The sequence below is a fragment of the Rana temporaria genome, chromosome 5 (genome assembly GCF_905171775.1).
Source record: "Rana temporaria chromosome 5, aRanTem1.1, whole genome shotgun sequence".
Taxonomy (NCBI): domain Eukaryota; kingdom Metazoa; phylum Chordata; class Amphibia; order Anura; family Ranidae; genus Rana; species Rana temporaria.
The window spans coordinates 316,656,465-316,683,754 of record NC_053493.1 but is presented as its reverse complement, the minus strand read 5'-3'; the positions used below and the strand labels follow the sequence as shown (position 1 = coordinate 316,683,754).

At 43.7% G+C, this 27,290-nt stretch overlaps 1 protein-coding gene and 1 long non-coding RNA gene across 2 annotated transcripts; both read left to right on the top strand.

Annotated features, from left to right (window-relative positions):
- The first annotated feature begins 4,421 nt into the window (after positions 1 to 4,421).
- On the top strand, positions 4,422 to 11,127 carry LOC120940981. The gene is made up of 2 exons (XM_040354179.1): positions 4,422 to 4,461; positions 4,644 to 11,127. Exon 2 carries the CDS (start codon positions 5,016 to 5,018, stop codon positions 11,013 to 11,015), a length of 6,000 nt encoding a protein of 1,999 aa, XP_040210113.1. The 5' UTR covers positions 4,422 to 4,461; positions 4,644 to 5,015; the 3' UTR covers positions 11,016 to 11,127.
- Positions 11,128 to 11,226: 99 nt separating this feature from the next.
- Positions 11,227 to 11,550, top strand: LOC120939657. The gene is made up of 2 exons (XR_005749340.1): positions 11,227 to 11,266; positions 11,449 to 11,550. It is a non-coding gene; the product is annotated as an uncharacterized LOC120939657 (long non-coding RNA).
- Positions 11,551 to 27,290: the final 15,740 nt, after the last annotated feature.

The window sequence follows — 27,290 nt, the reverse complement described above, 5'->3', positions numbered from 1 at the left end:
TGTGGGACAGGTCAGTGTATGTAGGACAGGACAGGTCAGTGTATGTAGGACAGGACAGGCCAGTGTATGTAGGACAGGACAGGCCAGTGTATGTAGGACAGGTCAGTGTTAGTGTAGGACAGGACAGGTCAGTGTTAGTGTAGGACAGGACAGGTCAGTGTATGTGGGACAGGACAGGTCAGTGTTAGTGTAGGACAGGACAGGTCAGTGTATGTAGGACAGGACAGGTCAGTGTTAGTGTAGGACAGGACAGGCCAGTGTATGTAGGACAGGTCAGGTCAGTGTATGTAGGACAGGACAGGTCAGTGTATGTAGGACAGGACAGGTCAGTGTATGTAGGACAGGTCAGTGTTAGTGTAGGACAGGACAGGTCAGTGTTAGTGTAGGACAGGACAGGTCAGTGTATGTGGGACAGGACAGGTCAGTGTTAGTGTAGGACAGGACAGGTCAGTGTATGTGGGACAGGACAGGTCAGTGTATGTAGGACAGGACAAGTCAGTGTATGTGGGACAGGACAGGTCAGTGTATGTAGGACAGGACAGGTCAGTGTATGTGGGACTGGACAGGTCAGTGTTAGTGTAGGACTGGACAGGTCAGTGTATGTAGGACAGGACAGGTCAGTGTATGTGGGACAGGACAGGTCAGTGTATGTGGGACAGGACAGGTCAGTGTATGTAGGACAGGTCAGGTCAGTGTATGTAGGACAGGTCAGGTCAGTGTATGTGGGACAGGACAGGTCAGTGTATGTGGGACAGAACAGGCCAGTGTTTGTAGGACAGGCCAGTGTATGTAGGACAGGACAGTGTTAGTGTAGGACAGGACAGGTCAGTGTATGTAGGACAGGACAGGTCAGTGTTAGTGTAGGACAGGACAGGTCAGTGTTAGTGTAGGACAGGACAGGTTAGTGTAGGACAGGACAGGTCAGTGTTAGTGTAGGACAGGACAGGTCAGTGTTAGTGTAGGACAGGTCAGTGTTAGTGTAGGACAGGTCAGTGTTAGTGTAGGACAGGTCAGTGTATGTAGGACAGGTCAGTGTTAGTGTAGGACAGGACAGGTCAGTGTAGGACAGGACAGGTTAGTGTTGGACAGGACAGGTCAGTGTTAGTGTTGGACAGGGCAGGTCAGTGTATGTAGGACAGGGCAGGTCAGTGTATGTGGGACAGGACAGGTCAGTGTATGTAGGTCAGGTCAGTGTATGTAGGACAGGACAGGTCAGTGTTAGTGTAGGACAGGTCAGGCCAGTGTATGTAGGACAGGTCAGGTCAGTGTATGTAGGACATGACAGGTCAGTGTTAGTGTAGGACAGGTCAGGCCAGTGTATGTAGGACAGGTCAGGTCAGTGTATGTAGGACAGGACAGGTCAGTGTTAGTGTAGGACAGGTCAGGCCAGTGTATGTAGGACAGGACAGGTCAGTGTATGTAGGACAGGGCAGGTCAGTGTATGTGGGACAGGACAGGTCAGCGTATGTAGGACAGGACAGGTCAGTGTATGTAGGTCAGGTCAGTGTATGTAGGACAGGACAGGTCAGTGTTAGTGTAGGACAGGTCAGGCCAGTGTATGTAAGACAGGTCAGGTCAGTGTATGTAGGACAGGTCAGGCCAGTGTATGTAGGACAGGACAGGTCAGTGTTAGTGTAGGACAGGTCAGGACAGTGTATGTAGGACAGGACAGGTCAGTGTATGTAGGACAGGGCAGGTCAGTGTATGTGGGACAGGACAGGTCAGTGTATGTAGGACAGGACAGGTCAGTGTATGTAGGTCAGGTCAGTGTATGTAGGACAGGACAGGTCAGTGTTAGTGTAGGACAGGTCAGGCCAGTGTATGTAAGACAGGTCAGGTCAGTGTATGTAGGACAGGTCAGGCCAGTGTATGTAAGACAGGTCAGGTCAGTGTATGTAGGACAGGTCAGTGTTAGTGTAGGACAGGTCAGGCCAGTGTATGTAGGACAAGGCAGGTCAGTGTATGTGGGACAGGACAGGCCAGTGTATGTAGGACAGGTCAGGCCAGTGTATGTAGGACAGGTCAGGCCAGTGTATGTAGGACAGGTCAGGCCAGTGTATGTAGGACAGGTCAGGTCAGTGTCAGTAGGTCTGGTCAGTGGTGTATGTAGGTCATGTGTCAGAAACAACCCTGAAAGACATGCTAGTGTGCCTAAGAGCTTCCTTACATGCTGATCTCATGGAGTGTGTAACTGACATACATACACACACGCGCGCGTAGGTCAGGTCAGGTGAGGTGAGTCGCACCGTGACCCCCCCCCCCGGTTCCGGCTTCGGGCTGAAGCCCCTGGTCTTTTTGCTACCTAGCAACGCCCCTGTATGTGTGGTATATTTGTGTGACTTGCAGCAAGAATTACTACTTCAACTGACTTTAGAAAATTGCTATTAATATCACAATTCAACTTACATCTGATATTTTATTGGTGGTCACAATAGTCTCAATTTGCTAGATGTGTACAAACTTACTGCAATAAAATAAAATGTTAAACCTAAGTTGTAATATTCGCATTCATGGCTGATTGTTTATATAGTTCCCGACCATGTCACACAGATATACTGCAGCACAATGGCTCTCTAGGGCGAAATCCCGTACAGGTACGTCCTACCTTTTTTCGGGCACCAGAGGATGCACTGCACGACAGGGGGCCTGATGCGCGTGGCCGGCAGCGTGCTCACAATGCGGTTCACGTGTACGAGCACCAGCATGGGGATTTGTGTGCGTAAACAAATCCCTGTGCTGTCAGAGGAGACGAGTCATATTGTTTGTTCCTACTAAGTAGTGTCTCCTCTCCTAGTCAATCCTATCCCCATACAGTTAGAACACACTGAAGGAACACACAATCAACCCCTTGTTTGCCCCCTAGTGTTAACCTCTTCTCTGCCAGTGACATTTCCACAGTAATCAGTGCATTTTTATAGCACTGATAGCTGTTTAAATGTCAATGGTCCCAAAAAAGTTTCAAAAGTCTCAGATATAGATATATCTATATACAGTGGAACCTTGGATTATAAGAACAAACCAGTTCCAGGAGAATGCTTGTAATCCAAAGTACTCGCATATGAAAGAGAGTTTCCCCATTGAAGTCAATGTAAATGAACATAATTTGTTCCGCATTGACTTCAATGGCATGCAATACCGCATGCGGCCAGAGGCAGGGGGTGCCGGGGAGCCTCAGAAACGTCTAGAATGGCCCAAGAACAGTTCGGCTGACCTCGAAAACCTCGAAAGGCTCCATTCACAAGCCTTTCCGAGGTTAGCCGAGGTCAGCCAAACTAGCCTTGGGCCTTTCTGGTCGTTTCCATGAAAACACTCGCAAACTGAGTAAGGATTTTAGGAAATACAGTGCTCGTATTGCGAAACGCTCGTTAACCACGTTACTCGCAATCGTAGGTTTCACTGTAGATAAATAAAGATATATATCTATCTATATCTATATATAGATAGATATAGATATATCTATATAGATATATATATATATCTATATAAAGATATAGATATATCTAGATATATATATATTGTATATATAATATACATATTGTATATATAATCTTTTTGCATCTGTTTTACAGAGGTTGCTTTAGCATGACTACATATCAGTGTTAATAAAAATATATTAGAGGTATTTGCATCCTATTTGTTCATAGAATATATTGTTTAATTTCCAAACTAAGTTAAAATATTTTGTAGTCCTAGTTAAGTTATGTTTTTATCTGTATTTTATATGTATCTATCTCTATCTATCTATCTATATATCTATCTATCTATCTATCTATCTATCTATCTATCTATCTATCTATCTATCTATCTATCTATCTATCTAATAGATATCTATCTAAGATATCACTTTTAGATGAACTAAACCTTTTAAAATTAATACATTAAATTTGGTTTATATTAGTATCCCTTTATGATTGAAGTGTATTACCATCCTACCATAAAACCTTGCAGGATCAATGTTACAGCTGATATCACAGTGGACTTTCTGACACAATCCCATTTTAGAAGAGCAATCAAGTATGCTCTTAAATGTCAAATTACTACTGATGCAGCACTTCCATGATTGAAATGCCCCCTTTGCATGTACACCATTGTATTATATTGAAATTGCCTTGAGATTCTTTTGGCAATTTAGTTATCTATTGTGCTAAGCATGTTGCTGCAATAAACAGATTTCAGAAATAGCAATGTTTTCTCAAATATTACCTGCAGGCATGATTAAAAAGAGATAACCTCACAGATACTGTGCTGCCTTTGCAATGTATATTACATGCTTGGCACTCTGCAGTGTCTGTTTCTTTAAGACCCTCCATTTTCTTGATGCCTAGAGGCGGGTCTTCTCTGTATGTCTAAGGCATGCTGGGACATTTCCTGTTTCATTCCAGCTCTAGCTACTGTAGTGACCAGATCCACAAGACATCTTAAAGCTATCACAATTTGCAAACCTGACGAACACCAAAGCCTGTGAGTAAAGGGGTTTTGCTAGTTCAGCTTGTGTAGAGGGATGCTAGACATTGCAGATAGATAATGTGTGTTTCAGTGTAGTAGGCAAAGCACATGTTAGGCCTATCTTTTGTATTAGCTATGTATAATGTATGTTGCTTAAATAGCCATGCTTACATTTGTTTTCTATGTTTGTTTCACAGTTTTACCACACTATCACATCACATCTCATCCCATATCATCATACTATTGTACACATTCCTGTTCATTATATCTCAGTAAAGATTGCATCAGTTCAACAACCAGCGCGTCTTTCATTGGGACTTGGTTTATACTTGATGTTAAGCTGTGTACCTAAAGCAACACACAGCCGAGGCATTACAGTAAAAAGGCTTTAAATCGTTGTCAGAAGCAGCTAAACAGCTTTGAATCGTCTTTCCGCAGTAAAAGAACTATTAACTCCTTTCAGCCACGTGGAGTGAAGCTAAAGTGAAACTAATTTCTCTCACTCACTACAACACTGATACTGCCTGTGTCCAGTCATCATCATTATCCACTCTGCCAGCTAAATCAAGATGCAGAACACAGAGAACAACACTCTGACAGTTAACCCTCAATGCTCCTATAAGGAGGATGACACACACAGCTTGCCAAGAATCAAGTCTAGATGCACAACATTGTCTAGAGCATCTAGTCAAACAAATCTGACTTCAGCTAGCGCAGATTCAGCAAGATCTAAGCGTACTAGTTCTAGACATTCAAGCATCACCAGTCTGTCATCGGCTAGCGACAAAGCGACTAAGGCAAGAGCAAAAGCAGAGGCAGCTTGCGCCATGGCTTCTTATGCGGAGCAAGAAGCTGAATTGATGAGAGAAAAAGCAAAAAGTGAATCCGAAGCACTCAAAAAGAAAGCAGAAGTGGAAGCATCTTTACACTTACTCAAACAGCAGAAAAACGCTGCAGCAGCCTTAGCCGAGGCAGAAGTTTTCACAAGGGCTGCCGAAGCTCAGTACGATGGCATAGAAAACCAGACGTCATCCCATAGCGCAATCCAGCGCACCCGTGAGTACGTACAGTCACAAGCAACCATGTACACCGACCAGCAATCCAATGACGCACCTAGGTCTTCATTGACTTCACTAGCAATAAGCAACTTTGATACTACGCAACATTGCAAGGCTGAATCAGGATCCCAGAGTGGGAAGTCAAGTGGTCGCATGCTCGGAGACCAATCTGCCAACCCTCCAAGAGTGCAAACGGATGCTCGCGTACTCCCTCCTCAAGCAAATACAAGTCTGGATTATAGCAGAAAGACTTACAACAGACGAGAACAACCACCTAAACAAAGTGGATTCAGTCAAGCGCTTCATCAGCCTTACCAGCAGCAGCCATACCCTGAGTTTACACCCGAGAAGTATTCGCCAGACGCAACAAGTGCTATAGAAGTGGCAAAATTCCTGATGCACCGTGAGATAGTAGGCGCTGGTCTCATGAAATTCGATGACCGTCCAGAAAACTACTGGGCCTGGAAGTCATCTTTCCTGAGTGGTACCCAAGACTTAAATCTGACAGAGAAAGAAAAGTTTGACCAGCTCGTCAGATGGCTAGGACCAGAGTCCACTGAGCAAGCCCAAAGGATCAGATCAGTACATGTTCATGACGCAGCAGCAGGACTTGCAATGGTGTGGCGGAGACTAGAACAATGCTATGGATCACCTGAAGTGATCGAGGATGCTCTGCTGAAAAGGATAGAAAACTATCCAAGAATAACAAGTAAGGATTACCAAAAGCTGAGAGGTTTGGGAGACCTACTCTTAGAAATAGAAGCCGCTAAGTCTAGTGGATATCTGCCAGGTCTCTCATATCTGGATACAGCACGTGGAGTGGAGCCCATAATTGAGAAACTTCCTTACAACTTGCAAGAAAGGTGGGTAGCTCAAGCTTCAAGATACAAGAAAGATCATCGAGTTGCATTTCCACCGTTCGCCTTCTTCGCTGAATTCATAGAAGACCAAGCTGAAATACGCAATGACCCAAGCTTTGCTTTCCTGAACAAGAGAACGGCAAGCTTCCCAAAGGTAGAGCAGAAACCTCCAGGGCTTTACAAAGAACGCAGAGCAACAGTTTCTGTAAGGAAGACAGAAGTTCCGCCTGAATCTGCAGCCAATCAGGAAGACAACACAAGGAAGAAAGTTGAGGAGCCAGACAAAATATGTCCTGTCCACAACAAGCCTCATCCACTAAGAAAATGTCGCAGTTTCAGAAGTAAGACATTAGAAGAGCGCAAAGCTTATCTTAAAGACAATCGCATTTGTTTCAGATGCTGCGCTTCAATTCAGCATCTTGCAAAAGACTGTACAAAAACAATACAATGCGCAGAGTGTAACAGTGACAAACACTTGTCAACACTGCACCCGGGACCACCACCATGGAAACAAGAAGTTCCGGCAACTCAAGAAGACCATGGTGGGGAGCAAGGCGAGAGTACAATGCCAGCAGTAACCTCAAAGTGCACTGAGATCTGTACAGAGCAGGGCCGCTCAAGATCATGCTCCAAGATATGCTTAGTCAAGGTGTATCCAGCAGGTTTCAGAGAGAAGGCAATCAAAATGTACACAGTCTTGGATGAACAGAGTAACAGATCTCTGGCAAAAACAGAATTCTTTGACCTCTTCGGTGACAAAGGAAGTCCAACTCCATACACCTTGAAGACTTGTTCTGGAGTTGTAGAGACAATAGGGAGAAGAGCAAATAACTACATCATCGAGTCATTAGATGGAAAGACAAAGGTGACTCTTCCTACCCTCATAGAATGTGATGAGATACCAGACGACAGGTCAGAGATTCCCACACCTGAAGTTGCTCGTCATCACCCACATCTGGTGCGAATAGCAGACCAAATACCAGCACTAGATCCAGATGCTGCAATCACCCTTCTACTCGGGAGAGATATTCTCAGAGTGCACAAAGTCAGAGAACAGTACAATGGGCCACACAATGCACCATTTGCACAACGCCTTGATCTCGGATGGGTCATCGTTGGAGAAGTATGTCTAGACGGACTGCACAAACCAGCAAAGGTAAATGTCTACAGAACACATCTGTTGCAGAATGGTCGTACATCTTGTCTTTGCCCATGTACCAACAGTCTACACATTAAAGAGAGATTAGATAACCCAAAACATCATCGAAGTATACAGAGGTGCATGGAAGACTTGGCCTCAACTGGAAATGCAGATGAACTGGGTTGTAAGGTGTTTGAAAGAACACGAGATGACGACAAGCCAGCACCCTCGGTGGAAGATGCCCTCTTCCTTGAGATCATGGACAGAGAAGTCTACAGAGACAAGTCAGGCAGCTGGGTAGCCCCTCTACCCTTCCGGTCACCACGCCATCGCCTTCCTGACAACAGGGTACAAGCAGAGAAACGCTTCAGTTTGTTGCAGCGCACTCTACAAAGAAAGCCAAATATGAAGAAACACTTCCAAGCCTTCATGCAAAAGATTTTTGACAACAAGCAGGCAGAAAGGGCACCACCACTACAAGAGAACCAAGAACACTGGTACTTACCAATATTTGGGGTGTATCATCCTCAGAAACCAGGTCAGATACGTGTAGTATTTGACTCTAGTGCGAAGCACGAAGGCATCTCATTAAATGACGTCCTTCTCAGCGGACCTGACCTGAACACACTCCTTGGAGTACTCATCAGGTTCAGAAAAGAACTCGTAGCAGTAACAGCAGATGTACAACAGATGTTCTACTGTTTCTTCGTTCGAGAAGATCACAGAGACTACTTAAGGTTCCTGTGGTATGCAGACAAAGACTTTAACAAAGACATCACAGCGTACAGGATGAAGGTACATGTGTTTGGAAACAGCCCTTCCCCAGCTGTAGCTATCTACAATCTGAAACGAGCAGCACAGCAAGGTGAAAGACATGGTCAAGAAGCCAAACAGTTCGTCATGAAGAACTTCTACGTGGACGATGGACTTGCTTCTTTCTCCAGCAACGAAGAAGCTATTAACGTCCTGAACAGTACAAAAGAAATGTTGGCAGAATCCAACATAAGATTAAACAAGGTAGCTTCCAACAGCTACAGAGTCATGGAAGCATTTCCAATGGAAGACCGTGCTAAAGACCTCAAAGACTTAGATCTAGGAACAGAATCACCACCCTTGCAAAGAAGTCTTGGGCTTAGTTGGGACCTAAAGACTGACAGTTTCACCTTCAGGGTCTCCAGAGAAGAGAAACCATTCACAAAAAGAGGCGTCCTATCTACAGTCAACAGTCTTTATGACCCCCTGGGATTCGTAGCACCCATCATCATGCAAGGCAAAGCTCTTTTGAGACAGATCACTACTGAGCAAGAACAAATTGACTGGGACGTACTTCTTCCTGAAGAGAAGCAAATGCAGTGGAAGTTGTGGAAAGACTCATTGTTAGAGCTTGAACAACTCAACATTCCAAGACCGTACGTATTTGTTTCCTTGTCTGCTACAAAGAGGAGAGAATTATGCGTATTCTCTGACGCTTCCACTATGGCTATTGCAGCTGTAACTTACCTTAGGGTAATAGACACTGAGGGACAAAGCCATGTTGGGTTCATCATGGGAAAATCTAAACTAGCTCCCAGACCTGCTCACACTGTCCCACGTCTAGAACTTTGTGCTGCTGTCTTAGCGGTAGAGATGGCAGACATGATTACGACTGAACTGGACATTGAGATCCATGCAGTGAACTTTTATACAGACAGCAAGATTGTGTTAGGATATATTCACAACGCTTCAAAAAGATTTTACACATACGTGACCAACAGAGTGACACGTATCAGAAAGTCTACAAGTCCAGATCAGTGGCATCACATCAGCACAGACAAGAACCCAGCTGATCATGGGACAAGATTGGTGTCAGCCGCTGTACTCAAGCAAACTAACTGGTTCGTAGGTCCATCGTTTCTTGGTAAGCCAGAAACCAAAGAGACTACTCAGGTAGAGACCTTTCAGCTCATAGAACCAGATCAAGACAAAGAGGTAAGACCTCAAGTTGCAGTTTGTAAGACTTTAGTTACCAGAGACAGTCTAGGCGCCCATAGATTTGAAAGGTTTTCCAGTTGGAAGTCTTTAACCCGTGCAATCGGAAAACTTATCTGTCTAGCTAGATACTCCTGCAGAGCTACTAATACTGATCAGCGTAGCAACGACCATCTTGAACAAGCTAAGGTCGCGATCATCAAATGCATCCAGCAGGAAGTCTTTAAAGAAGAAATTCAAAGCCTTCTGAAAAAGGAAGAGATTTCTCGACTCAGTTCGCTCAAGAAGTTGAACCCTATCCTCGACGAAAACGGAGTACTAAGAATTGGAGGTCGTTTGTTGGCAGCGGATATGACTATCCAAGAGAGACATCCCTTCATCATACCTAAGAATCATCACATCGCTCTTCTTCTGGTAAGACACTATCATGAGCAAGTTGCACATCAAGGACGACACTTCACTGAAGGAGCAGTACGGTCAGCAGGATTGTGGATCATAGGAGGTAAGAGACTAGTCTCCAGCGTGATCAGCAAATGCGTTACCTGTAAGAAGATTAGAGGGAAACTTGAGGTTCAGAAGATGTCAAACTTACCTGCAGACAGACTTGCTTCAGATCCTCCGTTCACTCACGTAGGTCTAGACGTTTTTGGACCATGGAACATCTCTTCTCGCAAGACCAGAGGAGGCAGTGCCGAAAGTAAACGTTGGGCTGTTCTGTTCTCTTGCCTGAGTACTAGAGCAGTTCATATTGAAGTGATTGAATCTTTATCCACTTCAAGTTTCATCAATGCCTTGAGAAGATTCTTCTCTATCAGAGGACCAGCGAAATTGATTCGTTCAGACCGTGGCACAAACTTTATTGGGGCCTGCAAGGAGTTGAAGATCATCTCTACAGACTCTGAAACAGGTTCCTATCTTCAAGATCAAGGATGCACTTGGACTTTTAATCCTCCACACGCATCGCATATGGGAGGAGCCTGGGAGAGGATGATTGGAGTAGCTCGTCGTATTCTGGATGCCATGCTCCTGAAGGTTGGGTCTACTCGCCTCACTCATGAAGCTTTGACTACACTAATGGCTGAAGTCGTGGCCATTATGAACGCCAGACCTTTGGTTCCAGTGTCTACAGATCCGGAGATGCCGTCAGTCTTGACACCCGCAATGCTGCTGACCCAGAAGATGGAACCAGTGACAGCTCCCTCAGGAGACTTTGACCTCAAGGACTTGTACACCAAGCAATGGAGACAAGTTCAAAGTCTTGCGGACATTTTCTGGAAGAGGTGGAGACAGGAATACCTGGTGACACTCCAGCCACGCAAGAAATGGCAAGATGACAAACCCAACTTACAAGTTGGAGACATTGTCTTATTAAAAGACACTCAGGCCCACAGGAACGAATGGCCTATTGGACTCATTGTGGGGACTGATCCTAGTAGTGATGCTAGAGTTAGAAAGGTTGAAGTTAGAATTGTTAGACAGGGCATTCCCAAGGTGTATGCTAGGCCAATTTCCGAAGTAGTTTTACTTCTATCCAAAGGTTAGTGGCATAACAGAAGGTATGCCAGGTGGGGAGTGTGCTGCCTTTGCAATGTATATTACATGCTTGGCACTCTGCAGTGTCTGTTTCTTTAAGACCCTCCATTTTCTTGATGCCTAGAGGTGGGTCTTCTCTGTATGTCTAAGGCATGCTGGGACATTTCCTGTTTCATTCCAGCTCTAGCTACTGTAGTGACCAGATCCACAAGACATCTTAAAGCTATCACAATTTGCAAACCTGACGAACACCAAAGCCTGTGAGTAAAGGGGTTTTGCTAGTTCAGCTTGTGTAGAGGGATGCTAGACATTGCAGATAGATAATGTGTGTTTCAGTGTAGTAGGCAAAGCACATGTTAGGCCTATCTTTTGTATTAGCTATGTATAATGTATGTTGCTTAAATAGCCATGCTTACATTTGTTTTCTATGTTTGTTTCACAGTTTTACCACACTATCACATCACATCTCATCCCATATCATCATACTATTGTACACATTCCTGTTCATTATATCTCAGTAAAGATTGCATCAGTTCAACAACCAGCGCGTCTTTCATTGGGACTTGGTTTATACTTGATGTTAAGCTGTGTACCTAAAGCAACACACAGCCGAGGCATTACAGATACAGCATTATTAGATTACATTGAACAACATTTTTAACTAAACATTTTACTGAAATGCTTATTAATTGCAAAGATATGCATAGCTTTTAATGAATGTCACATTTTCACTTTTTACCATGCTGAAAAAACATCTGCAATACAATGATAAATACGGCCTCTACCATGAGACAAGCTCAGAGACTGCTGGCCCATATACATGACAATTTCAAGGCAGCCTCAACTGCTTCCAGCTGGACTTTGATCCCACTACCGGCAAAGATAATGGCATGTAATTTCTCAATCATGTGCCCACAACAGGTGTCCAAAGTATAAAAAACAGTAATAACAACAGTGTAAGAATTTATTGATGTGTTTCATGCCCAGATGGGTGCAAACCACCACCAACAGTTTCTATCAGTACTCTGAAATGATTTTAAATAGACTGTCAAAAAAAAAAAAAAAACGGCCTAATAATAAATTCCAGTCCCGCCTGTAAGTCCAATTTGCAGAGCTAAGAAGTCTGGAAGACTCTTTAATATCTGACACTTCTGGATTTGTCAAATGCCTGCACCCCCCACACAATGCTGTAGTTAAACCACATGTCCCTATGTCCTTATTGTGTCTTTGCAGAATACAATGGAGTCATTTGGCACGCATTTCTGTCAGGTCAAGTATTTTAAATGTGTGTGACTTCTGCTGTCTTGGATATAAGGAAAACCATTTACATTTTTTTCATCCCAAAATTGTGTTTGAAATAGTGTCACTATGCAGACCCTAGGTGGCGCAAAACACATAGGGCCAGATTCACAGATATCTGCGGCGGCGTAAACGTATCGTCTTTACGTTACACCGCCGCAAGTTTTCAGCGCAAGTGCCTGATTCACCAAGCACTTGCGTGTAAACTTACGGCGGTGTAACGTAAAGCCGTCCGGCGCAAGCCCGCCTAATTCAAATGGGGCGTGTACCATTTAAATTAGGCGCGTTCCCGCGCCGAACGTTCTGCGCATGCTCCGTTAGGAATTTTCCCGCCGTGCTTTGCGCAAAATTACGGCGCCCCAACGTGTTTTTTGAACAGCGACGTGCGTAACGTAATTTCGTATTCCCGGACGTCTTACGCAAAAAAAAAAAAAAATTGCAATTCGACGCAGGAACGACGGCCATACTTTAACATGGCTGTTCTAAATGTAAGCCATGAAAAAGCAGCCTTAGTTTTGCGACGGGAAAAACCGACTAGCAACGACGTAAGAGATTGCGACAAACGCGCGTATCTTCGTGGATCGCCGTAATCAGCTAATTTGCATACCTGACGCTGGAAAATGACGCAAACTCCACCCAGCGGCCGCCGGAGAATTACACCGAAGCCGTACGCCTGTCGGATCTTAGCCAAAAGCCGTTGTATCTTTGTTTGTGAATTACAAATAAAGATACGACGCGGCAAATTTGTTTTTTCTGCAGAAATGAGCCTGATTTTGCACTTTCCAGCTTTAGTAAACAAACCCTATTGTGTACCTAAGTTTTGTACCGTATGGGCCAGATTCACAGAAATAGTACGCCGGAGTATCTGCTCAGGCTTAATTGAACAAGCTGGGGTTAGAAGCTCATTGGTTTCTATGTAGAAGTGAGTCTGATTTTGTGCTTTCCAGCTTTAGTAAATAAACCCCATTGTGTACCTAAAAGTGGGGTATGCCTGTATAAAATATAACAATATACATTAATATTGTGTAAAGAAAAAATCCAAAGAAGTCCACCAATCAGTCCCAACGACATGAAGTCTTTAAAAGTGTATGGAAAATATCATCACTTGTGTCCACAGCTCCTCAAAGAAGCATTATATTATTCACCATATTCTGTTCATGATCACTGCTCCCAGAATGTGATTAGTCTTGCTCACCAGGGGAAATTACCTCGCAGTCAAGTGATCGAAAAAAAAAAAGCTTTATAAGTATAGTTAGCAACTGGTATCCAATCGGCCATCTTAACGTGATTGTAAAGTCTTGTTTTTTTCTCTAAAAATAACAAACACATTATACTTACCTGGTCTGTGTAATGTTTTTTCACAGGGCACCCGAGATCCTCCTCTTTTTGGGTCCCTGTTCGGCTCTCCTGGCCCCTTCCTCCGGTCGAGTTCCCCCACAGCAAGCAGCTTGCTATCCCCCATATGCGTCACAGCTCCCTGTGTCTATTCAGACACAGAGCCCTGGTTTGGCCCCTCCCCTCTCTCTCCTGATTGTATAGCTGACTTTGAGAGACAGCAGCGGGAGCCAATGGCGCACCCGGTTGTCTCTCAGCCAATCAGGAGGAAAGTTCAGGATGGCTGAGGAATTTGTGGACATCGCTGGAGAGAGTTGGGGCTCAGGTAAGTATTAGGAGGACTGCTATACACAGAAGGTTGTTTTATCTTAATGCATAGAATGCATTAAGATAAAAAACCTTCTGACTTTACAACCATTTTAAAGCCTTAATGTTTTCATAACGCAGTTGATTATGAAAGAGAGAAATCCACTGTAGTGCAATAGTGCAAATCCGTACCTCTCTTGTATTTATTAAAACCCATTTAACCCTTCCTTACTGGGCACTTAAATCCCCTTCCCACCCAGACCAATTTTCAGCTTTCAGCGCTGACGTATTTTGAATGACAATTGCGTGGTCATGCAACACTGTACCCAAATTATATTTTCATAATTTTTCTCCCACAAATAGAGCTTTCTTTTGGTGGTATTTGATCATCTGTGCGGTTTCTATTTTTTGCGCTATAAATAAAAAAAGACAGAATTTTTTTTAAAAAAATACAATATTTTTTTACTTTTTGTTATAATAATATCCCAATTTTTTTTTAAAAAGCAATTTTTTTTCCTCAGTTTAGGCCGATACGTGTTCTTCTACATATGGCAATAAGCTTATATTGATTGATTTGCGCAAAAGTTATAGCTCCTACAAATTATTTTTTTTTTTTACTACTAGTAATGGCGGCGATCTGCGATTTTTGTCAGACCTGCGATATTGCGGCGGACATATCGGACACTTTTATCACTATTTTGGGAACATTCACATTTATACAGCAAACAGTGCTATAAATATGCACTAATTACTGTATAAATGTGACTGGCAGGGAAGGGGTTAACACTAGGGGGCGAGGAAGGGGTTAAATGTATTCCCTGGGAGTGATTCTTACTGTGGGGGAGGGGACTGACTGGGGGAGGTGACCGATCTGTGTCCCTTTGTACAAGAGACACAGATTGGTCTCCTCTCTCTTTGATAGGACGTGAAGCTCTGTGTTTACACACAAAGCTCCACGTCCTTGCTGTCACTGCCGATCGCGGGTAACTGGCGGACATCGTGGCTGCCAGGCATGCTCATCGGCATCACGTGACACACCGGGCACAGATTTTCCCCGCTGGGCGCCCTCGGCGGAGAGCGCAGGAAATGTAAATAGAAGGACGTCCAGGGACGTCCTCCCGGCAGGTGAGAGCCGCGCTGTGGACGTCTTTCGTCTACAGCGTGGGTCTCAAGTGGTTAAAGCCACTTACAGTCATTAAATACAGAAGCGCAAAACTAGAAGTTTTCTTTCATCATCCTTCCACTCTGTGATCAATGATTCCTCTAAGAGCTGATTTACATCTATGTGTTGTGGGAATGCATGCATTAATGTGTGCATTTAAACAACATGCAACATCACACCTTTTAAATAGCACCTCAATGCGCTAAGGTAATGCACATGCATTGAAACTTGCTGCAACACATGACAGACCACCATAGTGCATTATGGCAAACTTTTGTGAACTGTCCAATTTTTGGGGATGTTTTTGTGCAATGGAAGCCCATTGATTTCAGCAAATTAATATGTGACATTAGGGCACCACACAACTATAAATGGGCCCTCAGGGATTAGACATGACCATTTACATCATATGATCAATATGCACTATAATTGTCTATCACTACTTCCAGGATAGACCAGTGTAAGCCAGCCACAGTATTCCTAATCTCTGACACACCAGTACAGCATCATCACCAGACCAGTGTAAGCCAACCACAGTGTCCCTGACCACTATCCATGTCAGGACATGCCAGCGTTCTGGGTAGTCACTCACCACACCAATACAGTGTCACCAAATCAGTGAAGTCAGACACAGACAGCATCACAAATCACCACCACACAAGTACAATGTTACCAGGCCAATGCAGCAAGCCACAGTGTCCCTGATTGCCACCACATAAGTACAGCAACACCAGACCAGTGCAGCCAGCAAGTCCCTCCATTGCCAGTGTTAAAAATTCTAATGTAAGCCAGCAACAGTGTTTTGATCACCGCCACACCAGTATAGTATTGCCTGTGCCTACCATCTGAAACCTAAACTGACCCTTGCCCTTTTATTAACCACATTTTTGTCTGCCACCACTGATCCCTTGCCTGATTGTTTACCATATATCTGTTTGCCAACTAAACTGAACCATCTGCCTTCCCACTGACTATGTTCCTGTGAGACACCAGTCCCAGCCATCCTCTGGAGAAAACTTCACTCCAGATCTACAGGTACTCCTGACCAGTGAACATAAGATTGTGTATAATTAATGCGGGAACCCAGGTACCAGAAGGTTAGTTCCGTTTACCTTGATGGAATGGGGCAGGTGAAGCTGCACTAAGTTACTTTATATTCCCTGACCACTCCTACATTACAGTGCATTGTTTTAACACAATATTGGTTGATTTTTGTGATAAGCAAGAGGTAATGTCAGGTACATAATCAGTCCAAACATTGAAAAAGTCTCACACATGTGGTATACCCATGAGAGAGGAATAAAAAAAAAATTGAAACCTATTGGGCATTAATTGCCACCAAAAAAAAGTAATCATCAGTGAAGGTATCAAAGTGCTAAAAGCTGGGGGGGGGGGGGGGGCTTACATTGCTGATGTTCAAGTGATTATTGCAGGCATAAAACATTGGCCCTCTGTTTTTATTCAGATTTAATAGTTTTTTAAAGATTCTTTACATGTATTTGTGTTTGAGAATGTCACTCCCAGCACTGTAATTAAAGAGAAAGTAAACCCTTCCCTAAAAAAAAAAAACTGAAAGCATAGCATACTAGCTCATTATGAATTTCTTACCTGAGAACGAAGCCCCAGCAGAAGTCCTCAGACACCACCTCCGTTGCCGCTATGATACCCGGAGTGACTTCCGGGTATCGCTGCTCCGGCACTGTGACTGGCAGGAGCAGCGATGACCTCACTCCTGCGCATGTGCACGGGAGCCAACACTAACGGCATGATCGCCGTTAGTAGCGGCACGCTCAGTGCCCCTGCGCGCTGCTGTCTACGGTGCATGCGCCGTTGTCTACGGCGCATGCGCTGTAGACATTGGTGCTGTCTTTCTTGGAAACATCTCCTTAACCATGTAGGTTAAGGAGATATTTCTTGCACCTACAGGTAAGCCTTTATCTAGGCTTACCTGTAGGTCAAACTGGTCTGTAAGGGTTTACAACTACTTTAAGGAGTATTAGTCCTACATGGACTGTGCCCTTTATGCCATGGTCAAAATTTAAGGCAATGTAGCTATGCACATTTTTTCCATACTGCACTGGATGTGCCACATGTCTTCTGCGCTGTAAGGCGCCTCTATTTCACAAGTTCCAGAGCTGGGAGGTATGCATTCTCAGAAAGCTGATTGATGGATTGCTGTCATCAAATGACAGGTATGTACATAAAGCATGATGCCAACGTTATTTCTTTCTGGCTAAAATAATATTAAAATATATTTAGGAGAAAAGAAGTGGAGCCTTTCTAACAGGGTGGAACCTGTATGGCAGACAGACACTATTTATATGTGCCTAGAGCAAGTCTCTAAACGCTGCTCTGCATACTTTACGTTTAGCAACCTGTTCCTAACTCCTAAATGCTGTCTGCTTACAATGGACAAAGTTAAGTACTGTCACTGCTTATTTTAAGAAAAAGAGCTTTCATTTCTCAGCATAAATTTCTAATAAATAACTTGGCAATGATAATATGCTTGTTTGCAATGGTCATTGAATTGCCATGCCTTCAATGTTAAGAGAAAAATAATATTTTGCTTACATTTTATAGTTTTGCACTTGAGAGAAACAAGCAAAATTTATATTGGCCGGCATTTTTCATTTTTTGACATGCAGCATTTTATAATATCAGGAAGAATATAAATGCAAAAAAGCAACTGCTTGATGCATCCATAATTGATATAACTGTACCATCAGAGTATTCTGTATTTCTGTATTTTTCTTTTATTTTTTACTTAGCAAAATATTAGTGTGGCGGTCTCCTTGAACCTTAGTTCAGGTGCTTCAGTGGTGCAGTTTTAATCCAAAAAATAATTTATCACTTCTGTCAGAAAGCCTATCAGTATCTCACATTCAACGTACATGCCCTCTATTTTCTTCTATAAGTTTACTTCATAAGTTAGAACAGATGTTAACACACAGCAAAAAAATACAGTCAAAACTTTACTCATTATTGTAAAACAAATTGCCCCCTTTTCTGTTAGCTACAAAAAAGATGGGGTACATTAGAATGGACAGACCAAGAGACAGGGACAGGCTAAAGAGTATGGAAGAAGGACTTGTAGCGATAACAGAAAGACTTGTAACAAAGAAAAGACAAGAAGAGGAGGAAGAACTTTTCGAAGTAGTTGTGATACAGTCCTACTCCAAGTATGTTATCGAACCCAAAAGACAAGACAACTGTGAAGCAACCATGGGCAGTTGCAGAGCGGATAGCACAACCCCTTCAGTCTCTGGCACGAGTTGTCTCCACCAACAATGACTGAGACCAGTGACTATAATTCGGGAAGCCTAGATATAGCTAACACAAACCCTTCAGTCACTGGCACTGAGGGCCCCAGGGTGTCTCCATCAACAATGACTGAGACCAGTGACTACAATAAAGGACGCCTAGATATAGATAGTACAACCCCTTCAGTGACTGGCACTGAGGGCCTCGGGATCGGGACCAACAATGACTGAGACCAGTGACTACAATTCGGGAAGCCTAGATATAGATAGTACAACCCCTTCAGTCACTGGCACGGAGGGCCCCAGGGTGTCTCCACCAACAATGAATGAGACCAGTGACTATAAATTCTGGAAGTGTAGACAAAGAAAATGGCACAAACTATTCTGTCCCAGACACTGAGGGCTCAATGATGTAGGGGGGGTAAATGAGGGTAGGGGATTAAGTGAGGGCAGGGTGGGGGAAAGTAGGAGGGTAAATGAGGGTATGGTGGTAAGTGAGGGCAGGGTGGGGGGGACGTTGGAGGGTAAACAAAGGCAGGGTGGGGGAAAGTAGGAGGGTAAATGAGGGTAGGGTCAGGGAAAGTAGGAGGGTAATTTAAGGCATTCAAATGTGCATGTAGGGTGCACACATGTATGTAAACAGCAGTTTCAACACAAATGTTGAAAGAATTGGCATGAGAACAATAATGATGGAGCCATAGTTAAAGTGTTACTAAACCCACAATAGTAAAATCAGTCTGTTATCAGCAGTAAAGCATGCTTGTTATACTTACTGTGGGACCTAAGGGGTTAATTTGATCCAGTCTTCTTTGGTCCTCCCCTCCTTCAACAGTCCCCAATCCATCTTCTGATAAGACAGAGCTCTGCACATGCTCAGTTTGATGTGTATTGCTAGAGAGTTGTTTTTTTCTTGGGAGGGTGCATGTGATCAGCACAGGGCCAATCAGCACTGTCCAGACAGAGGTTCAAGGGTCCTGCAGCCTCATAGGACAGTCGCGGTAGAATGAAAACTCCTCCTACAAGCTTTACCCAGACACTAACAGAAGTAACAAGACTGCTATATACGGCTGATGATGAATCAGTATTTAGCAGTTAATATTTACCTTAAATAATTGCATTCCCATGTTCTGTGTACTGTGGGAGACCAGATATTGTGAATGCAGGGATTCTCGGTTAAACAGTACATAAAAAGCCTGCAAATGCTTTTAAAGCATCACCTATAAACAATTGTTGGTGCTGTCGTTTTTCACCTTTTTAAGGCTTGGCGGAAAAAATTGGTATTATATTGTGTTGGGAGCACTGTAAGAACTAATGCATAGTTATTTTCTTTAAAATAGTGGGCAGCCATATTTTTGATTTGGAACAGTTAGGGAGAGCCGACAGCTCAGGGAGAGATAATATACAATATTTTAACCACTTCAATACAGGGCTTTTATACCCACCTCCATACCGGGCCTATTCTGGCACGTCTCTCCTACATGTACAAATCATCATTCTTTTGCTAGAAAATTACTCAGAACCCCCTAACATTATATATGTTTTTTTTAGCAGACACCCTGGGGAATAAAGTGGCGGTCATTGCAACTTTTTATCTTGCACAGTATTTGCGCAATCACTTTTCAAACGCCTTTTTTTGGAAAAAAAATGGTTTCATGAATTAAAAGATAACAAAAAGTAAAGTTAGCCCAATTGTTTTGTAAAATATGAAAGATGATGTTACGCCGAGTAAATAGATACCTGTCATGCTTTAAAATTACTCACACTCATGGAATGGCGTCAAACTTTGTTACTTAAAAATCTCCATAGGCGATGCTTTGAAACATTTTACAGGTTACCAGTTTAGAGTTACAGAGGAGGTCTAGTGCTAGAATTGTTGCTCTCGCTCTAACGCACACGGTGATACCTCACATGTGTGGTTTGAACGACGTTTACATATGTGGGCTGAACTTACGTGTGCGTTCACTTCTGCGTGCGAGATACCGGGGACAGGGGCGTTTTAATTTTTTTTTTTACTTATTTTTTAGACTTTTTTTAATTTTTTTTTGATCGCTTTTATTTCTATTACAAGGAATGTAAACATCCCTTGTAATAGGAATAATGTGTGACAGGTCCTCTTTATGGAGAGATGTGGGGTCAATAAGACCCCACGTCTCCACTCCAGGCTAGAAAGCATAAGATCGTGAAAAAAAAAATCACAGATCTAATGCTTAGTAGCCGCAATTGTGGCTTTGTTTACTTACGGGTACCCGGGCATGACGTCATCACATCGCGCCCGGGCCTCCGAAGGTCATAGAGATGACTGGTGACCATCTGGTCACCAGTCATCTCTATGCTTCCTCTCTGGCGCACGGCGATCCTTTCTCCGGGCCCCCGATAACACGGGGGAGCCCGGAGAAGCACCAGATGGCACCTCCTGCCGCCTATAAGAACTGCCGCTATGATCGTTCTTATGGTGCGCAGGATCGCCGCCGGAACAAAATGATATCCGAATGATGCCTCTAGCTTCAGGCATCATTTAGATATCACCGCACAAAGTACAGGACGTCATATGACGTCTACCCAGGATAGGAGATCCCCTTTGTGGACGTTATTTGACGGTGTGCGGTATTGAAGTGGTTAAACATAAAACTGGGGGGGGGGGATGCTGAAACCTGTGTTGCCTATTATTATATTATCTCCCACATGTGTTGCCAGTCATCCTGCTCTTAAAGTAGTTATAAAGCTTAGTTTTTTTTTATAAAAATAACAAATATGCCTATACTTACCTTCTCTGTGCAATGGTTTTGCACAGAGCAACCCTGATCCTCTTCTATTGGGGTCCCCGCCAGCGTACCAGGCCCCCCCCTCTTCATCAGGTGCCCCCAGGGAGATCTGTGCATGCTCGCTCCTGAGCTCCGCTGCTGCGTCCATTGACACAGAGAACAGGACTCGACCCTGCTCCCATGTCACCAGATTTAATTGACAGCAGTGGGAGCCAATCACTGCTATCAGTCTGTCCAATGAGGAGAGAGACAGCAGCGGGATCCACACTGCACTTGTGCACATTACTGGAGGGATGGGCTCAGTTAAGGAAAGGGGGATCTGGGGGGGAGCTGCAGCACAGAAGGTTTTTTTACCTTAATGCATATAGTGCATTAAGGTGAAAAACCTTAAAGTGGTTGTAAAGCCTAAACATGTTTTACCTTAATGCATTCCAGCTACAGATACTGAAGCTGCTGACTTTTAAAATAAGGACACTTACCTGTCCAGCGCGCCCGCGATGTCAGCACCCGAAGCTATATTCAAACGATGAGGGGTCTTTATACACTGATAGAATAGCGTCATTACATGATGCACAGTCCTCCAACATGAATTTAAATTGTTATTCTGCTTACAAAAGAAAATTACTAGGTACAATACATCTGTATTTTTATTCTCATCTTCTAGGCTGGAAAGAAGGACAATGAAAATAACCTTCTTTGTGGAAAGCCAGAGATTTTTATCAGTTTTCTTGGAGTGTCCTTGTGTGATTGCTTGTACTGCATTAATACAAGCAAAATGTGTGAAGCATACTAGCTGTGGCTGTGTCTGTGATAAAATAAGACAGGGATAGTCACAGAGATGAAGAATTACCAACTTAGTCCTATAAATCTTCCATATGGTATTAGTCGGCATGAGCACCAGCCATGTCCTATTGTTAATGTTAACTATAAGAGATTAAATGAATATCCTCATTACATCAGAAATAGTGCTGATGCCCATTTAAAATCTGGCTCAATAACAGGACCTTGTTAAACAGTGCCATTCAGAGATTTCACAGGTTGTTATACATCTGGGGCCATGTTTTTAAAGATTGCCAAAATAATTGTGTTTTGTTTCATTGTACTTTGCCTTACATTACTTCATTTGACTTATTTTATTTTTTTATCCAGCTTATTAAAGTTTACAATAGAAAGCTGTAATACTGAGGTGGAGCGAAAAAATTGTGACAAAGTGATGAAAATAAAAGGGGAATTTGTCTTAGAAAAAATGTAATAACACCACCTTGAGAAACATCAAATGAGTTTGGTTCAGTGCCAACAACCCATTGCCAAGTTTCCAAAGTAATTCTGGAGCATAATGGGTCAGTACTTGTGAGTATTGATAGGAAGGAGTTAGCTAAGGCCTCGTACACACGCCTGAGGAACTCGTCGTAAAAGAAACATCGTTTTCCTCGACGAGTTCCTTGTCATGCTTGTCGAGAATCTTGTCAAGCTTTCTTTGCATACACACTGTCAAGACAAAATATCATCGTTCTCAAACGCGGTGACGTTCAACAAGTAAGACGGCACTATAAAGGGGAAGTTTGATTCCACTGGCACAACCCTTGGGGCTGCTTTTACTAATCTCATGTAACTGCGTGTTAAGTAAAAGTTTGGTGAGAGACGATTTGCGCTTTTCAGTCTGTTACAGCGTGACGAATGTGCTATCTCCATTACAAACGCTACTTTTACCGAAGGTGCGCTCCCGTCTCATACTTTATTCTGAGCATGCGCGGGTTTCTAAGCATACACACGAACATGTTTCTCGTCGTAAACCAGCCCGATGAGAAACACGACGAGGAAATTGAGACTCCCGACGAGAAAAAAGACTCAACGAAAAACATACACACGACCGTTTTCCTTGGCAAAAAAGCTCTGCCACCAAGTTTCTTGATGGATTCTGTCGAGGAAATCGGTCGTGTGTACGAGGCCTCAGTCGTACGGCTAAGGCTAGAGCTAGGACTAGGAGTCAAAGTAAACCTGTACTTTCCCCAGACAAATATATATTTTTATGCAGGCAGTAGGGCTGGTCTAGAGTAACCAACTGCTTCTATATCACAGATAAATACACATGTTGGCCAGCACACCATGGATCTTGGATTGCAGTCCAAAACTTTTATTGCAGAAAGATCAAATCGCAACAGGGTAGGTGATGTGGTCTTTCTGCAATAAAAGTTTTGGACTGCAATTCAAGATCCATGGTGTGCTTGCGAACATGCGTTTTTATCTGTGATATATCCAGTGTCCAGCTGGTGATCCCTGCAGCACCCCCAAATGAGCCTCTAATCCAGGAACGTGTGCGATGAGAATATGAACAAATCTGCTTTTATATTATCGCTTTGTCATGCTTTTCTTCTGCATTAGGGGAAAAGAAATGTGCTTGGGTTCAGTTCACTGACAGTTCATCAAATCCTATGTAAAGTCTGAAAAACGAAAAAAGGGCATTGGGGCAGGTTCTGGATATTACATTTTGGCCATTTGTAATGGCTAAACGGCAAGGGCTTGGGGAGCTGGGCACTGCTATGAGGGATATATGCCAATGCAAAAAAAAACATATAGTGGCAACAGTGTCCTCCAATAAGACTTCATAGGCAACATTGGAAAAACACCATTCTATTAAAAGATATGATTGCAGATGCCTATAATGTGTATGTAGTGTATGAATTTAATGAGCTGTGTCAGTAGCACTGTATTCAGGCATCAAATATTTTGGATGTGTAATTGTTTTTTATCCTTTAAAATATTGCTTGTTATAAATACAGCAGAAGCACCCCAATCCGATTCATTACAAGTTTAAAAAAAAAAAATGTCTGGTATTTTTAGCTGTGATATTTGATTTTTTTTTTCTAACCAACTGGGATAGGCCTAAATTGAACGGTTGAAAATAGAAGCAACAAGGAATCTAAAAATTAGAAATAAAGCTAAAGCCCTCATATATGTGCAACTTGGCCAGTGGAATTAAATTTTCTTGGTTTAGCGTTTGTGCTTTATTTATTTATTTATTTTTGCATGTAGCGCTCACCCCTGAAGGAGCCGCTGATTGATTTGGGATCGGCGTATTAAGTTACCAAGTTCTTCTGTCTAGGGGTGATACGTGTGAGTGTGGATGAAAGAACAAGTATCCAGCCGGTAGCGTGAGTTTCAAATGCTTTATTCCCCGGCCAACAAGGCCAACATCAACAGTACACACAGTAGAGAAAGAGGTTGATGAGTAGGAAGAACTTGTAGCATCAGGCCTTGGATATCAGAAGCATAGAGAGCAAGCCTGCTCTCGGCACAAATAATTCAAACGTCGCCACCCTCGCCAGGGTGGGTAAGTACCCTATTGGACAGGCAGTTAACTCGGACCTGGCAGCCAAAGGGTCACTCGCAATAATGAGATCACTGGGAGGAAACAATGCCTCTGCCACAGGCGTAGTACATTTTCTTAGTATAATCGGAGTATAAGGATAGCAAATCTTCCCAGTAAGTCTCACTCTGTAGGATCACCTACTGACAGCAAATATAAGGTACCTGTCATGTAGCGTGGTGATCGGATCCCCGATGGTTCGTCGAGGCCTCGCAGGCAACCTCTGCACTCAGGTTCTCACAAGCCAATTCCCCACCGTTCAGCCTCCAGCTTAGGATCTGGAACCCAGCAAGCCGCTGGGGTCCCTTTCTTCATCAAAAGAAGGCTCCGCAAGGTGCACAGCCTCAACCGGGCATGTCATGAGGATGGGGCCCGTGGATGCGCGCACCCTGAAGGCTGTCCCTTCTTGTGACTGTACTTTTTGGATTTGCATGTCCAGCTTTTATTAATAAAGACTACTTTTTCCCTGGAGTGCGGCTGTCCATTCATCTCCATTTTTTGTGTCTGCCTTGTGCATTGCCAGCACCTTGGACTCCTGAGTGGCTCCTCTAATTGTCTGCAGAGATCCACCTGGAGCGGTGATCCCTCTTTCCTGCACGCACCCTGAAGGTGGATGCCGCACCTGGAACTCGGGCCCCGCAGACTACCCGAGCAAAATGGCCGGTGCCCCAGATATACCCCCCACCAGCATGCCCAAAGAGGTAAACTTCTCTGATTGGCTGCTGGGGAAGGATGGTTCCGTCAGAACCCCTATAGCGCCAACTGTCGCCCAGGGGTGGCAGCGCACCCCTGGACACACAGACTGACCCAAGAGGCAGTTCTGAACAGCACAAACTAACAATTAGTGAATGGGAGCAACTGAAATCTCCCATTCCCCACTAACTTTAGCGTAACGCCCCACTAATTTAAAGGGGGGGGGGGGTCGCTACATGCAGTATTACAATGCAATGTCAAAAAAAAGTTTAATAAAAAAAAATCAAACAGAGTGCATAAAAGCAGATCAAAACTACAACCCCAATTCTCCAGAGCCCCCTCCCACCCTTTTATCAGCAATTATTTACAAAAAGTAAAAAAATAGACTTGAGGTATGTGTTTGGTAGATATTAGCTTGCATCAAGACAGTACATGAGCAGTAGAACAGGCAACAAATAGAAAGAGGCAATATAGGATTTACCCTGCAGCAAACAATACCAATTTTGTAGCTGAGGTCCAGCTGTGGAAACCTTTCCAATGCCAGAGCACCTAAACAGGACAAAAACTTGGAGGTGCAATGCAAAATTTACCCAAAAGTAAACATTACAAATTTTGCATCTGAGGCAGAGTGGCAATAGTTGGTAAAGATGGCAGACCAGAAGAAGTAGCAAAGGGTGGTAATTGTGGAAAGCCAGGACAGGTGGCAGAAGCAGCTGGTAATAGTGACAGGCCAGGAATCAGTGTAGCGGGAGGGCAGGGGGCAGAAGGCACTCTCAGACAACACATTTGCTGCAGGCAGGCAGGAAGCTTTGTGTATACTGTGCAAGCTCCCCTTTGGTACAGCCTGAGCACCCAATAGTCCATGGGGAGGGGGTTCACACTTCTAAAAGTGTCCGCATCAGCCATGCAATCATGTGGTTGAGACACTGTCAGTGCTGCCTGCAGCCAGGGCTCTTCTTCCTGCTGCTAAGCCTTCAGTGTCTGGTCTATAACATCAGGTATGGTGTGCTCTAGGAGGAATACAATAGGGATTGTGAAAATAATCCCTGTCTTGTCTTCCCTCACCATCCTGGTCATCTCCTCAAAAGATGTGCTTGACATGTCCTGAATGATGAACTATTGATGCACTGAAAAAAAGCACCTTTTCTCATACTATAATTACACAAATACTCATTGATGGCCTAAAAAAAGCAACAGAAAAGGAAAAGTACCTCTAAATGTAGACTTTTATAGAAAGTTTTATTAAAACACACAATTGGCCACCTACATTGTGGAATATAATAAAAGGCTCATGATGGTAAAGACCAGGACTGGCTTGCACGTTGATGCCACAGGAGATCCTTATGCCAACTGTCAGAGGGAGGATACTGGCTGGAAACTATCCACCTACTGAGAAGAGGCCTTGAATGCTCCTGGACCACAGCGTTGGCGTGACGATGTCACCGGAACAAGCAATGTGTTTCTGAGCATGCTCAATGCCGCTGTTGGGCATGCCCACTCCTTTCTCAAGCTTGAAAAAGAAGCAAGCGCGCCCGACAACCACATTGCGCATGCTGGGAAACACGTTGCTTGTTTCGGTGACGTCATCACACCAATGCTGCGGTCCAGGTGCATTCCTTTTTCAAAGCCAGGCTGCATGCTCAGATAAAGGTCTGGTAGGGATTATTGGTGGGTACCACATTCTTTTTTTCCCCTTGATGTTTGCATAGGGTTCCCCCTTAAAATTCATATCAGACCCAAACGGTCCTCAGGCCCCCCTCATGTAAAAGGGGACCCCATGCATTTTTTTTTCTGTATAGGGTTCCCCTTTACATCCATACCAGACACTCTTTAATAATAAGGGTCAAGTTTGTATGTATCTTTAAGGGGGGCCTCACATCTGTTTTTGTGTGTGGAGATCCCCCATTAACATCTGTATTAGATCGTTATCTAGATTAAGGATCTGGGATAGAAGAGAATCCCTGACCATTTGTTTACAAACAGAAGAAAAGCAGCCAAAGCTGTAATTTGCACTATAAATGGCATTTTACCCATTAGACCCTGCCCATCCAGTGACACAAGTTATTTCCCAAATGTGGGCATTGCCATGTTTGGGTAATG

What these genes read in the sequence shown, in the direction of transcription:
- LOC120940981 (XM_040354179.1), top strand. Translation starts at nt 5,016, where the DNA reads ATGCAGAACACAGAGAACAACACTCTGACAGTTAACCCTCAATGCTCC.